Consider the following 13,734-nt stretch of genomic DNA (forward strand, 5'->3'; position numbering starts at 1 on the left):
TCTGCATAAGCACAGGTAAAACCCTATAGTGTGCATTCACAGAGACCATGAAGAAGAAGAGACATATTTTGAAATTCGCAACAGAGCCATGCACGGGAAGTCAAAAAGCAGGCATCTATTTGCATGGAATCTAATGAGGCTTCTGATAAAGTAACTAGTTGGATATGTTTTCCTGCTTGGCAGCCCTTCCTCATCAGCTAAACATGTTTACCATGTCTATGCAGAACTTCAGACTGAACACACCAAGGTCTGCATCACTTCCAGGTGAGGTCAGGACATGGGGATGGAGGAGTTCTCTATTTCCCCATGTCAGCACTACTTTTTCAGCCATACATACTAAAAAGTGAGCACAATGCATTTCCCACTGTATTGGTTCTCATATGAATTTGTGATCCAAAAAGCTTTAAAATTTTATTTATTTATGTATGTATTTGATTACTTGTTTATTTATTGCTTGCTTGCATTTGTATCCCACTCCGGTTACTACTACTCTGGGCAGTTTCAACAAACATAAAACAGAGAATAAAAACTAAAATACTAAAAACAAATTGCAAATAATCCAAAGCGGACAGGGAAAAAAAGAAGAAAGTTATCAGCCAGGGTCAGTGCGGAAAGCCTCCCTGTAAAGTCAAGTCTTTAGTTGCCTCCTAAAGGTCAAAAGAGAGGTGGCTAGGCAGAGCTCCTCTGGAAACTGGTTCCACAAGGCTGCAGCCACTGGGAAGAAGGCCCTACCTCTTGTAGAAGATTTATGGGCCTCCCTTGGGGTGACTACCTGGATGAGCCTTGGCTGAGATGATCTTGCAGGTCTGGCAGATGACATTAAGGAAAGATGCTCTAACAAGTAACATGGGCTTGAACTATGGAGGACTTTGTTCATGAGCATCAAAAACCTTGAACCAGATCCAGGATGCAATAGGCAAACAGTGAAGGCGAGTCAGAACCAAGTCAGATTTGCTTGCACCCACCAGCAATCTGGCTGCCGCATTTTAGATATGTTGATGTCTCCAGATCAGGCCCAAGGGAAGCCCCAGGTAGAGGGCATTGCAGCAGTCGATCCGGAAGATGACCAAAGCCTGCACCAAAGTCCTGAGGGTGACCTCGTCTTGGTAAGGGTGGAGTTGGGCGATTAGCCTAAGCTGCTTTAAAAGCTGATCTGGACTCTGCAATCTGAGACTCCCAAGAAAGAGCCAGGTCCAGAAGAAAACCTAAATTATGCACTTGGTCCCTAAAGTTAAAGCACACAGCAGGCCAACATACCAGGATGGAGACTGTAATACTACATGTGGTGTAGGGTTATTATATGTAGAGACTTTTAATTGCTGAATTTTAATTGCTGAGAGAAAACGGGGTATCTATATTTGGATGGTGAAAGTTGTGTATATTTTAACTTTTTTTTGTAGTGTTGTCCAGTTTTACCTTGGGGAAGAGCACCTCATTTCGTTGCACCCACTTGTGAGCGCAATGACAAATAAATTTCTTATGTCTTATGTCTTTATTAGCTGTGTAGGTATACTAAAAACTGTGGTCACATACTGAAGCTGAACAGTAAGATCTTCAGAACAGATAAAAAGCTGCAGTGTTGAGTACCAACCTGACTGGCTCTAGAAAGGAAAATTCATCAAGGCGAGGGCCACTAGTGGCTATTGGTTAGGATTATTATGTACATGTAGTTTCAGAAGCAATGTGCATCTGTGTATCAGTTACTCAGGAACAACAGATGAAAGGTAAGGTTGAACTCCTGTACATCTGAGATAGGTAAGTAATTATTTGGCTGCTGGATATACTGATGGAGAATGTTCCCTCTAAGCTACACATGCACGCTTGCCCAGAGCTCCACTGTACATGGGCAGCCGGTTTGTTTACTTCCCATTTTGAATGAAACCCCATTCAGCCCTGTACACATGGAGCTTAGAGGGAACATTGGATTAAATAATCAATGATATGAATTCTTATTATTCAATATTTTAATTTTAATGTTCAATGCGTGGCTTTGGGGTTATATGTAACCTTCCCATGCTGTTTAGGTGCACTCAGCCTCCTAAACTCAGCTGACAAAATTCCCTTACAAATGGGATACAGCTGTTGCTGGATTCTCAAGGAACTCCAATTCACCTTTTGAATAGGCTGCAAATTCCACACCTTTAACACACACACACACACACACACACACACACACACACACACAGAGTGTGTAACACTAAAAATAAATTTTTTCTTCAAAACCAGAAGTAGACATCTGCCCACTTCCAATTTTGTGCTTTGCAGGTTCTGTGTTTTTGGTCGTCCATGAATCCAATGGAGGATTCTCACAACAAAACTGGCCTCCAGACCTGCCAACTGCAATGGAACAACATAAGCAACACTGTAAACAGAACCAGTATGCTTGGGGGAGAGGAAGCAATATCTTTAAAAAAAAATTTTTTTTGCAAAGAGCTAATACAGTAATGATGATGATGATTGTGGGTGTATTTTCTCTTGAGGGTGAAATGTCCTGAGAAACAAAAACCACTGGAATAAGGGAACAGTGAATGGCAGTGCCCTTGTAAAGAAAGGGGAGCCAGTTCAAATTCTGCTGTCAGATATGCTAGGATACCAGAAGAGACAGACTTTTCTCTATTTTACACACTCCACATAACAAAAACAACAGTAATAATTATGGCTGCTGTTTAACACCTGCTTCCTGCTACATTAATAAAGTCTGGAATAACGCAATGAATGAGGCAGAAGTGGCAAGGTTTAATATTTGTATGTATGGAGTGCTAAAATAATTAAGGGAGATATAACAAAAAGCAACCCTGATAATGTACAATGTACTTTAAAAATGAGGTTTGAAGGGCAGGGTACTAAAGGACACTGAAGGACAATCAATCAGCTCTCCAGAGGAAGTAATTCACTTCATGAGCACAGTTACCAAGCCAATCTGCTAAACCTGGAGACTGCAGACATACCAGATAGCTTACTCAGCCTCTAGTATACATACTAAATTCCTGAGTTAGTAGTCTACACAGTTGAGCACATGGCTATCTATATCAAAGGATCACAGGAAAAGTAAGCTCAATAAAATAACATTTGCCTCACAAAATAAGTAAATTACTATCTTATAAATCTCCTTCTACGCAAGTTGCCCCAGGACATGGAAATGTAAACACCGATAACAAAAGCAAAACAAATGAATAAAGTATAAATATAGCAAAGTAAGACACAGCCACAGACACCAGAGAGCACGGGCAGCCAAGAAACCATCAGGCAATATGTATGTAACAGCAGCAGCACTGAGAAGAGAACAGACAAGGAGATTGTGGATTTCTCTCCAAAGATTCAAATGGCATATGGTTGGGTGAGCAATTAAAGAATATAATAATTTGTTTATGTCTATAACATGTTAAAAGACCAATTAATATATTTTACTTTCATAGTTTTTTACAGTGGTGCCTCGCTTTATGATTACCCCGTATAACGACAAATCCGCTTAACGATGCCTTTTTTGCGATCGCAAAAAGGGCTGAAGAAAATCGCCCCCCGCTGTTTTCTAGGACGGATTCCTCGCTAAACAGGCACCGAAAATGGCCGCCGTACAGAGGATCTTCACTGGACAGTGAATTTTTAGCCCACTGGAATGCATTAACCAGGTTTTTATTCGTTTCAATGGGTTTTTTATTTTTGCTTTACAATGTTTTCGCTCTACAGCAATTTCGCTGGAATGAATTAACATTGTTAAGCGAAGCACCACTGTACTTTTAAGAACTTTGATATTTTAAAAGACAAATTCTTTGCTTTTTTTTAGTGTGCCCTTTTAAGACCATAAGCTCCTGCATTTTAGAATGTAACTAAAACATTATCCTTGGTATTTTTGACTCTTGAAACATATTTCGTCCGTATCTTTTATAGCTAGAAACTTATCGGTGAAATACATTTTTTTGGTTTCAGTATTTTCCTGCAGCTTAACTTTAGTTTTTATATGATTTTAAAGATTTATATTTACAGCTTTTTTCAGAGTTGTAAGAATTGTGAGGATCTTTACATGATTTAAATTTTAAACAGTTGTAACTGCAGTTCTTCATAAGCTGTAAAAAATTGTTTTTGAAACTGGAGTAAAGTGCCTGTAATTTCTCAAAAGCTACATGTTTTCAAATTTTGGATTTCACTTAATGCACACGGAATACAGAAGCAATTAGATGAATAAAGTTTGTAGACATAGATAAGCTGATGGTGTCTGGAATTAATTTTCTTCCTGGGAAAAGCAGAATGAATATAACAAGTATGTCTAGAGAAAGCTTTACTTTATCATAAGTGACAAAAATTGTTTATTCTCATCCTTTAAAAAGAGATGGAGCATTTAAACAATGAAACAGATGGAGCATTTAAACAATGAAACAATCACAATACCCATATGTAAACGGATATGATTTATAAGGTTAGCTGATCTCACATAAAAATTAACTATTTTAAGGATAAATGTCAGCTGTGAGGGACCACAGACTCAAACTATCAAAAGTGTTACAATGTTTCATACACTATGAAGTTAGTATCTGGCTTACATTTGTACATGTGACATTGACAGAAGAGTGTCATGAGGAATAGGCCCAGAAATGGTGCACCACTTGTTTTTGAAAATGAATACTCAGGAAATTCAAGACTAGAAATGTAAATCTTTGCTTGTATCATCCCTGCATGCAAAAATAATACTTCTGCAAAACATTTCCTCTCACTGTGTCGAGGGAAGTATTTTGGATCCTCTTGACAAGAGAAGAAAATGAGGACTACTCTTGCACTAATTAAGAACCAACACACACAAAAAGTCCGTTTTCATCCAAATAACACTTTAGTGCAAATGACAATGGTAGTTGTGTGTTGCTTAGATTTTTAGGAATTAAAACTGCAGGGGTTATCTTTTAAAAACAACAACCAACTAGTCTGTCTGTGCTTACTGTATGTGTGCATTTTTTACCCCAAAGGAAAAAAGATGCCGATTTGGGTAAATTACAAGATACTGATTACCCAGAGGCAAGGAATCTCAAGCAGTCTGAAAATTCCTTGTCAAGGTATCTCGTAAAGTCAAGACAGCTTAAATTAATGAAAATGAACACTTGAGCAAGTACTTCTTCATTACTACTCAATACGTCTTATCATTTATGTGGATATTCTGGCTGGATTCACTCCTGTTTTCCAAAATGGGAAGACTTACTTTCTTGACTCAACTTTCATCAGTAGCAGAAATGCTGCCTAAACTTGGTCTCACTTTGAGTTGCTTTTGTTCCCCAGAGAGGTATATATGGCTCCAGAAGAGTTCCTTTGAACCTTACCAGGTTTCAGGAGTACTGGTATGTGGCTGGTTTCATGGAAAGGATAAAAAAAGAGTAGGATGGGAACACTCAATATTAAAGATTACAGCAGTGGTGTAATCAAGATTTCCATGAAGTTCTGATGAAACCTGTCTCACACAGGAAGACAAGTGAGATCACAGGAGGCGAGAGGTGTTCGTTTTCACCATATATCAAGCGGCTCTGCAGTGCCACTATTGGCTCCTTCAGTGCTGTCTTTCAGTCCTAGAAGTGGGAACAATCCTATCTAAGAATGACTTTCTACTCAAAAGAAAAAAAATCTTGTATAATATTTTCCTTGACTATAGTTATTACTTTCAGATTTTATGTCAATTTCTAGCCTGCAGACTCAAGTATACAAATTTAAGAACAAATGCACAAGTTGAAATAATACAAGACACATCAAACCCTTTGAAAAGTGATTGGCCCATATCCGTAATTGGGTGTCCATGATTTCAAGCAGCACCTTGGAATTATGCCCTTTGTTTCTTTCTCCCTTTCCATTACAAATCCTACTATTCACACACCTTTCCTAAACTGAATCACTTCTTAGTAAATCATAAAGTATTGTGACACTTTGCTGTATTTTCTGGGCAGGTATATTACTGTACAGTGCAAAAACTGATACACAGGGCATTTTTTCCGGATGACACATAGCTAACTTTGATGAGCAACTCAGGGATCGCCGTTTTTCACTGAGTTAAAAAACAAAAGCAACCATGAACACAATTCTAAATCATAATTAATACTCTTCTCAGAAAAGTCAAACACTGGAATAGACTTATTTCAGAGTGGGGGAAATGATCCAGTTTTTAAAATCAAACCTTCATCACCAAGTGTTCTGCCCATGGTGTCCATGGTGCTTTGAGCTTTCAGGCAAGAGAGGGCTGCTATTTAACGAAGCCAAGGAAGTGATCCTAACAAGTGTGTAAATGTACAGGAAGTTTTCAGATACTTTCAAATACTGAAAACAAAATGAGCCAATTGGTCAACTGTGCTTTAGTTCAAAAACTGTTGCAAAGAAACCATGCCCTGAAGAAGGAAGCTATTTTTTTTTTAAATCAGAAGCAGGACTTCAAAAAGAAATGAAGTAGAGAACTCTACAAAATGACCAACATGCACCTGAATGAATAGATTCAACACGGGCCAGGAGCATTTTTTTTTTTAGTCTATAAACATTAAATTGTTGCACAATGTCCAAGAGTATAGAACTATTACCAGGAACCAAACAATGAAATATGATGAAATCATGATTCCTGGAAATGACTGTAAGATCTTATTATGGTGCTGATTTTGCAAAGTGATTTTTTTGTCTCTGCCCATGCAATAGACAGAGCCACTGGGCAATCTGCTGTTGATGGGCCAATGTCAGAAAAAATGGAAGAAGAAAAATCTCTCCCAATAACACATATTGGTATTGCGTTCTCTTTTGTAAAAAGGCAAAAACTACTACTAGGACAAGATATCTCTATAACATATGCTGTGCACAGTTGTCAAGGCAACAGAGAGCCTTATCAGGAAACTACACCGGCTGCTTTACAACATTCCTATACAGAAGGCACCTTTATGTAGAAATTAAACTATATTACACTTGGTACATATTTGTTATGTGTAATCAAGTTGCTTCCAACTACAAAGGCAATGGACAAAATTAACAGTCCTTAACAGTATTGCTCAGGTCTAACAAATTAAAAGATGTGTCCTCCTTGATTTAGTCAATTAATCTCATCTAGCTTCCCCTCTTCTCCTAGTGCCTTCCATTCTTCCTAACATTATTGTCTTTTCCAGTGTGTCTGATCTTCTCACAATATATCTAACTATAATAACCTTTGATCAGCAGTTTAGTCATTTCCGCTGAGTGTTCAGGCTTGATTTGATCTGGAGGCCACTTGCTCATTTCTCAGGATATCCATAGTATCCTTAGATTTTTCTTCTAACATGACATTTCAAATGAATTTATTTTTTCCTATCAGTTTTCTTCACTGTCCAGCTGCCACATCCAAAGACAGTAATTCAAGACTACCAGAATATGGATAATTTTGGCCTTGGTCACCAGCAACACATCCTAACACTTAAGCTTCTTCTCTAGTTCCTTCACAGCTGCCCTTCAAAGTCTCAATCGTCTTCCGATTTTTGACTGCAGGCTCTGTTTCGACTGATGACTGAACTGAGGTATGGAAATGGCACAAAAACGTGTGCACATGCACATACTGGAAAGCTGATACTTAATTTATCCATCTTGAGGTATCTCATCTTAAAAAAAAATACAATGTAACCAACAAGTCAATCATTAAGTTCATTTTCTTGGATACAACTATCATTATCTCTCACTCCTTTAAGACCAAAACCCACACCATTCAGCAATGTCCCCTGACACCTGTACAAACCTTTTCAGATGAGGATGAGGACTACTGGAATTAGAAAGGAGCAGCAAAATACAGTGGTGCCTCACAAGACAAATGCCTGGCAGGACAAAAAACTTGCAAGACAAATGGTTTTGGCAATAGGGTTGATGACTCACAAGACAAATGTTCCTATGGCCGTGCTTCGGAAGAAGAATGTTTTCCGTTTTTTGTTCCTGCCTCATGTTTGCTGATTTCTAAATGCTTTTCTATGATGTTTAAAAAGTTAAAAGTTTTTTGATTGAAATTTTTAAAATCATCTGCACAATATGTATGGCTTTAAAGAGCACTTAATAAACCCTTTGTAAACCAAGTTTGACTTTGTTCTGACTTTCTTTGCCCATAGGAATGCATTAATTAGATTTCAATGCATTCCTATGGGAAAACACGTTTCTCAAGACAAATTTTTCGCAAGACAACATTAACAGCGGAACGAATTAAATTCATCTTGCAAGGCACCACTGTAAACTTCTGACAGCTTTGTTCATTATTTCCAGGAGAAGAACTCCCTGTCTCATAAACAAACTACTTTCAAAAGTGAACTGCAGCTTACTTGCCACTGGGGTCAAACATCAAACAAAGCTCTAAGTGTCTGCATAATTCTTGGTTGGATCGTGGCCCGTCAAACAAGGATTGCCACTTTGTTCATTAACCCTGCATTTTGCATTATTGAACATCTTCCTCTTGACACCACAGTATCTGAAGCACTGAACTGTATCCATTTTTATAAGCCTTTCTAACATAGGCCAGATATACTTTCATTTAATCTAATAAAGAAATCCCACCATCTCCTTACAGTGTATTTTCTTGGGCAAACTGCTTTTAATAAAACCATTTTTACTATAGCATGGGCAGTAGTTTCTTCTTGAAAAAATATATTTGCTCTAAAATGTTTCTTAAAATTGTTTGTTGCATGCAGGATCGAGAGAAATACTACACAAGAGAGATCAATCTGAACCTCAAGCAAAAACAAATGCTTATACTTATAGAGTAACTATCCTCTCTTCTACAGTAATTTCCTTTAAAAAAAAAAAAGCTGGTTTTGTTACCCTGAAGGGCCCAAAGAATGCATTAACGAGGGAGCTCACAAGAGTTGCATATTAAGCACACCTAGCTGAATCCTTACATTACCCCTTTCGTGTTACTAATGGAAATAGCAATAGATGATAATAAACTAATAAGCAGAACAACAAAAATATTAATTAGTCAAATCAGAAATTACCGTAATGGGAATAAAAGGTTCAGGAAATAAATTGTTTCCAATGAAGAACAATTCTCAACAGTATGAAATAACAGTGCTCAGCAGTGCTCAAAATGACAAAGTTCAGTTGATTCTGGTCCTCAGTTAAAACCACCTTCTCCAAATACACAATAATTCAGCAGTGGAAATTGCTGCAGCCAAAGCAACTAAAAAGTTTGGCTCTACAATTATCTACATGTACCTGAAAGTGCACTGCACATAGCCAACACTTTTAAGAGTTAGAGAAACTGCATATTATTAAGGAGAAGACAATGTATATAGCAGGCCAATAAAAAGAAGTACAGAAATTCATTATAAACTCCAATATTTTAGTCAAGTATTCTAATGTGACAATGGAACTTGTATTGTGCTACCTTTTCATAATGCTTGCATGCGAATTAATTTAAAAATTATTCAAGGCAGTCTTATCAACTTAAAGTTAGCAAATAGTATGTTGTTGTTGTTTAGTCATTAAGTCGTGTCCGACTCATTGTGATCCCATATAATAGTAGTATTAATAGTATACCTGAGTCTAAATAGATTGCCTGAAATTAAACACAGCTGATTTGAAAATAGAATGACGGCCTTGGATAGATCATACACAGCAACTTTCCATTGTTTCGGTTTGATCCTATATGCTAAAACATGGAAAAATGAGGTCAAGCTAAGGACTGCAAACAGCAGGCATCTTTCTTTGGGAGAACTGCTGAATTCAACTATGTCATCAAGATGGTTGGGCCCACTGTGATCCTCTATTCACTGGCAGGTTCACACATCATTGTAAGCCAGGTTGTTGCTCGTTGCGTTCTGGCCTGTCATGTATCAACCCACCACCATGAACAAACCATAGTTTGCTAGCTGGCTAGCAAACCACAATCTGCTTGCATGTTTTTTTTTTGCTGGCTTATGAACTCCAGCCATGGTTTGTCATTATCACCAAGGCTAGAAACATGGTTTGTTCTTAGCTTGCTTCTTGATCATCCTGAAACTGGAGCTGACAGAAACAGAGGAACAGAACAGAAATGTGGGGAAACACACTGTGGTTTGTTTGTTCATCTGCAGAATAAATCATACCTAAAGCAATGAACCACAACAAACTATACTTTAACATAATGTGCGAACACAGCCATTTCCTTTTGTGATACGGACAGATGGAAACCTGACTCTGAATGCGGTATGTCCAGATTCAATTAACAGAGACAGCTTACTGTGAAGCAAGTCACATTGGATTTGGGATGGCTTTTAGTCCACTTCATACTAGACAGTCTATGAACAGTCAAAGGAACCACAGAATTGTGTCCACATGCGCCCTCAATCGATTCCTAGACTGTATACAGCATATTAATCACATAGTCAGGGATTATGTACACTCAACTATATGGACACATTATATCAATACAGATCTTACATCCATGTGTGGGCTTTATGACTGGACCTGTCATAAAGGGCAAATCGCATTTGACTCACCAACTGTAACCTCCGTCCAACATGAAACTGCTTATCTTTAATTTGTTTATAAACCACCCTTTATCCCTATGAGATCACAGGGCTTTAATTATCAAAACATGACCATTACAGGCAACAAAGCAGGAACCAGGCAGATCTGACCCTGCAGCACAATATTTATTCCAACAGGGATTGCACTGAGATAATATCGCACCAGACTGGAGCAATGTTAATTAATTGCTTTCGAGATTGACAAATTTTGGCTAGCCTCACTAGCCAAGCAGAACATTGTTGTCAGTGACGCTCTATCAAGGACAGTGTCTATGACTTGAGGCACAGTCTCAAATGTGACATAAGGCTGGGGAAAGCCCACTCAGCTTTCCAGGTTTTAATTAAGAAATGCAGGATAAAAACAAGCCCCTGCCTCTCAGAACAATTCAGAGCTGGAGAGGCAGAGGTTTGTTCTACCTTGTCTGTCTGATGGATGCAAAGTAGAGTTGGCCCACTATCTTTTCAAGTCAAGACTTGAAGTCATGCCAATCTGTGTTTAAAACTCCAAGCACCAACGGGGCAGAGAAGAAAACACACATTGCTCTACCTTCTATTACCACCTCAAAGGACGCAAAGATGGATTTTGTTTTGCACACCTCTGTCTATAAGGTCCAAGTTTGGGCCTAGTTCACTTGCAAGAACCTTGTTCCTCTTTCACTAGGCTGAATCAGGCAAGCTATAGCACTGAACCCTGACTGGCGGGGAAGGAAATTACTCCGGCAGATTTTCTCTGTTAGAAACAACTGGATCTAGCTCTTGATGGGAACTCTTGTGGCTCAGGTAAACATCTGCCACCCCACGTGTAAAAAAATGCCACCAATGAACAGAAGCATTTTACACCTAACACACTAGAGATATCACAAGTAATACTATATCCAACATAACGTTTACAGGTAAATTTAACGTTTACAGGTAAATTAATTTAAATTGGTAAAGGATTTAGCTTAAAATGAACAGGTGATTACTAACTCTATCAGCAACCACTGGTCCAAGCAGCGGCCTCACCCCTATATGACTCTCCTCCATGGCTCAAACCATGGGCCTTGACTAACTAACTATTGCACCATTTCTTCTGGGACATGTACACTGAGCCATAATCCAGGAACAAAAGTTTTCACTTACCGCAGTGTGACTGGAAAACCTGTGGCTTGACTACCTGATTGCAGATATTGCACACTACTAGATAGAAATCATCGTGAGCTGGATAATGGCCAAATAAGTGCATATCTGTAGGAAAGTTAAAAAATATATATATACAAGTATTAGACGTTGCCTTTAGAAAAATATTCCTTTTCAAAAAGTTAAAATACTATTATGATGTGGATTTTTTTTAAAGTGTGCCCAAAAGAAAAGAAAATAAGAATAAGAATAAAAATGAAAATAAGGATAAAAAGATTAAGAATAAATAAATAAGCTTCTACAGAGCAACCCTATGCAGTGTACTTAGAAATAAGTCCCACTAAATTTAGTAGAATTTATTCTCAGGCATGTGTGTACAGAACTGCAACCTTAATGTCATTATAAAGAAGAGAGACTTGGAAATACATCTTAAGCTACTGTAACATGTATCATTTGATTATGAAATGGGCAATCTTCTCCAGTCCACTGCAATATGAGGAATACCAGATTTGATGTTGGTATGTGTTTAGATAATATAGGAGTAAAAATGTGGGAAATACAATTGTTATCACCCTGTCTGCCACCCATCCATTCCAAATCTAATTCCTGTAATTATTTTGACACAATAAAATTCATACTAAATTTGGCTCTGAATAAAGTCTTAGCAGGAGACAGTTTTTACAAAGTTAGGAACTAACAGCAAGAGAACAAAAAAAGGGGGAAAGGCTAAGGCAATTCTCCATATCTTTCCTGGTTGGGGAAATAAATGCAGAAATAAATCATATGAAATATAAATCTTGACTGGATATCTGCAGAGAAACAAAAGCCACACGAACAGGGAAGACATCTTGTTCAGCCAATGAAATAAACTCCTGGTTAGAGATGGGGGTATTCGTATACAAATATCCCCGCATCACTGGACTTAACGAATGGGCAGCCCCTGTGGCCAGCCTGTCCACTCATGCATCCAGCGGCGATGACAGCCTCACTCGTCCTTCCAATCACTCCCAGAGCTCCACTCTCTTCCAGCTCTCCTGCCCAATTCCAGGCAGTGGGAGGACGAGTCTCCCTGCATGGCTGCTGAATCGCTAGCGCAGTCCAGCTGCGTGGGGATATTTGTATACGAATATGAGTACCCCCATCTCTACTCCTGGCCAATGTCTCTTTGTTTGTTCCTATGCACAGAAGTTATTCTGGGGAGGGGAGAGGGGCTAATCCCATTTTTTAATCATCTAAACCATCGGGATGAGGAACAGGACCAATCACCACAGCATTTTCTATCAATAAGCTAGGAGAACTATTGAACTGGCCAGGAAATTATCAGTAAAAGAATGACTAATTTGTTATTCTCTCAAGAAATAACTTGTTGCACTGTCAAGTTCCTACATCAGAGTTCCCAAAACACAAACTAGTAAAAATAGCTGATGGCAAGCCCCATAATCCCTTATCATTAAGCAGGTTGACTACAGCATCATTTGGAAATACACAAAACATCAGTTTCCCAATGTTTCAGAATAATGACACCTAATGCCCTACAGATCTGGAGGAAACTAGATAGACAGAGGTTGTTCTACATTAACAGAACAAAATCTGAATGTAAACCATATTCTTAGCACCAAAGTATTATTTGGCTCTTTTTGGAAACGATTGCATTTCAGTAGTACTGCATCATCACCCACACACTCAAAAACACATTCAAGTCTTTGCAAGTTTACTGCACTTTCTTTTTTTAAAAAAGAGAGATGAAATCTTTTAAAAACTAAAATACGTATAATATCCCATAATTTCCAACATGACGAATCATCGGCACCAGTTTTCATTATTAAAAATAAAATGTTCACTGTTTCTCTGACATTTTGTCACAGAATTGTTTGGCTCTAAACCAAAGGCTCCCTTTCTGTGTTGAAGGCTTAGAATCATAGAGTAATTGAGTTGGAAAAGGCCTATAAGGCCAATGAGTCCATACCCCTACTCAAAGCAGGAATCCAAAGGAAAGGGAAGCTGACAGATGGTTGTCCAATTTTCTCTTGAATGTCTCCTGTTGGAAGACAGGAAACTTTGGATGCATCTCTTTTGTTTCTTAATAAATCACAGGTACTTTTACTGGTGGACCAAGAGTCAAGTTAGTAGTTTTTAATGAAGATGTCAAAACTGA

The 13,734-nt window shown here is 38.2% G+C and overlaps 1 protein-coding gene across 3 annotated transcripts in view; it reads right to left on the minus strand.

Annotated features, from left to right (window-relative positions):
- ATXN7L1 (ataxin 7 like 1) overlaps positions 1-13,734 on the minus strand; it is a 119,361-nt gene that overhangs the window by 62,718 nt on the left and 42,909 nt on the right. For 2 of the 3 annotated variants that reach the window (XM_020797261.3, XM_073000670.2), the window contains exon 3: positions 11,583-11,687. The exons of the other annotated variant lie outside the window; for it this stretch is intronic. In XM_020797261.3, coding sequence (XP_020652920.3) covers positions 11,583-11,687 — 105 coding nt within the window. The remainder of the gene's footprint in view (positions 1-11,582; positions 11,688-13,734) is intronic. 3 annotated transcript variants of the gene reach the window in all.

Source organism: Pogona vitticeps, chromosome 5 (assembly GCF_051106095.1).
Source record: "Pogona vitticeps strain Pit_001003342236 chromosome 5, PviZW2.1, whole genome shotgun sequence".
Classification (NCBI taxonomy): domain Eukaryota; kingdom Metazoa; phylum Chordata; class Lepidosauria; order Squamata; family Agamidae; genus Pogona; species Pogona vitticeps.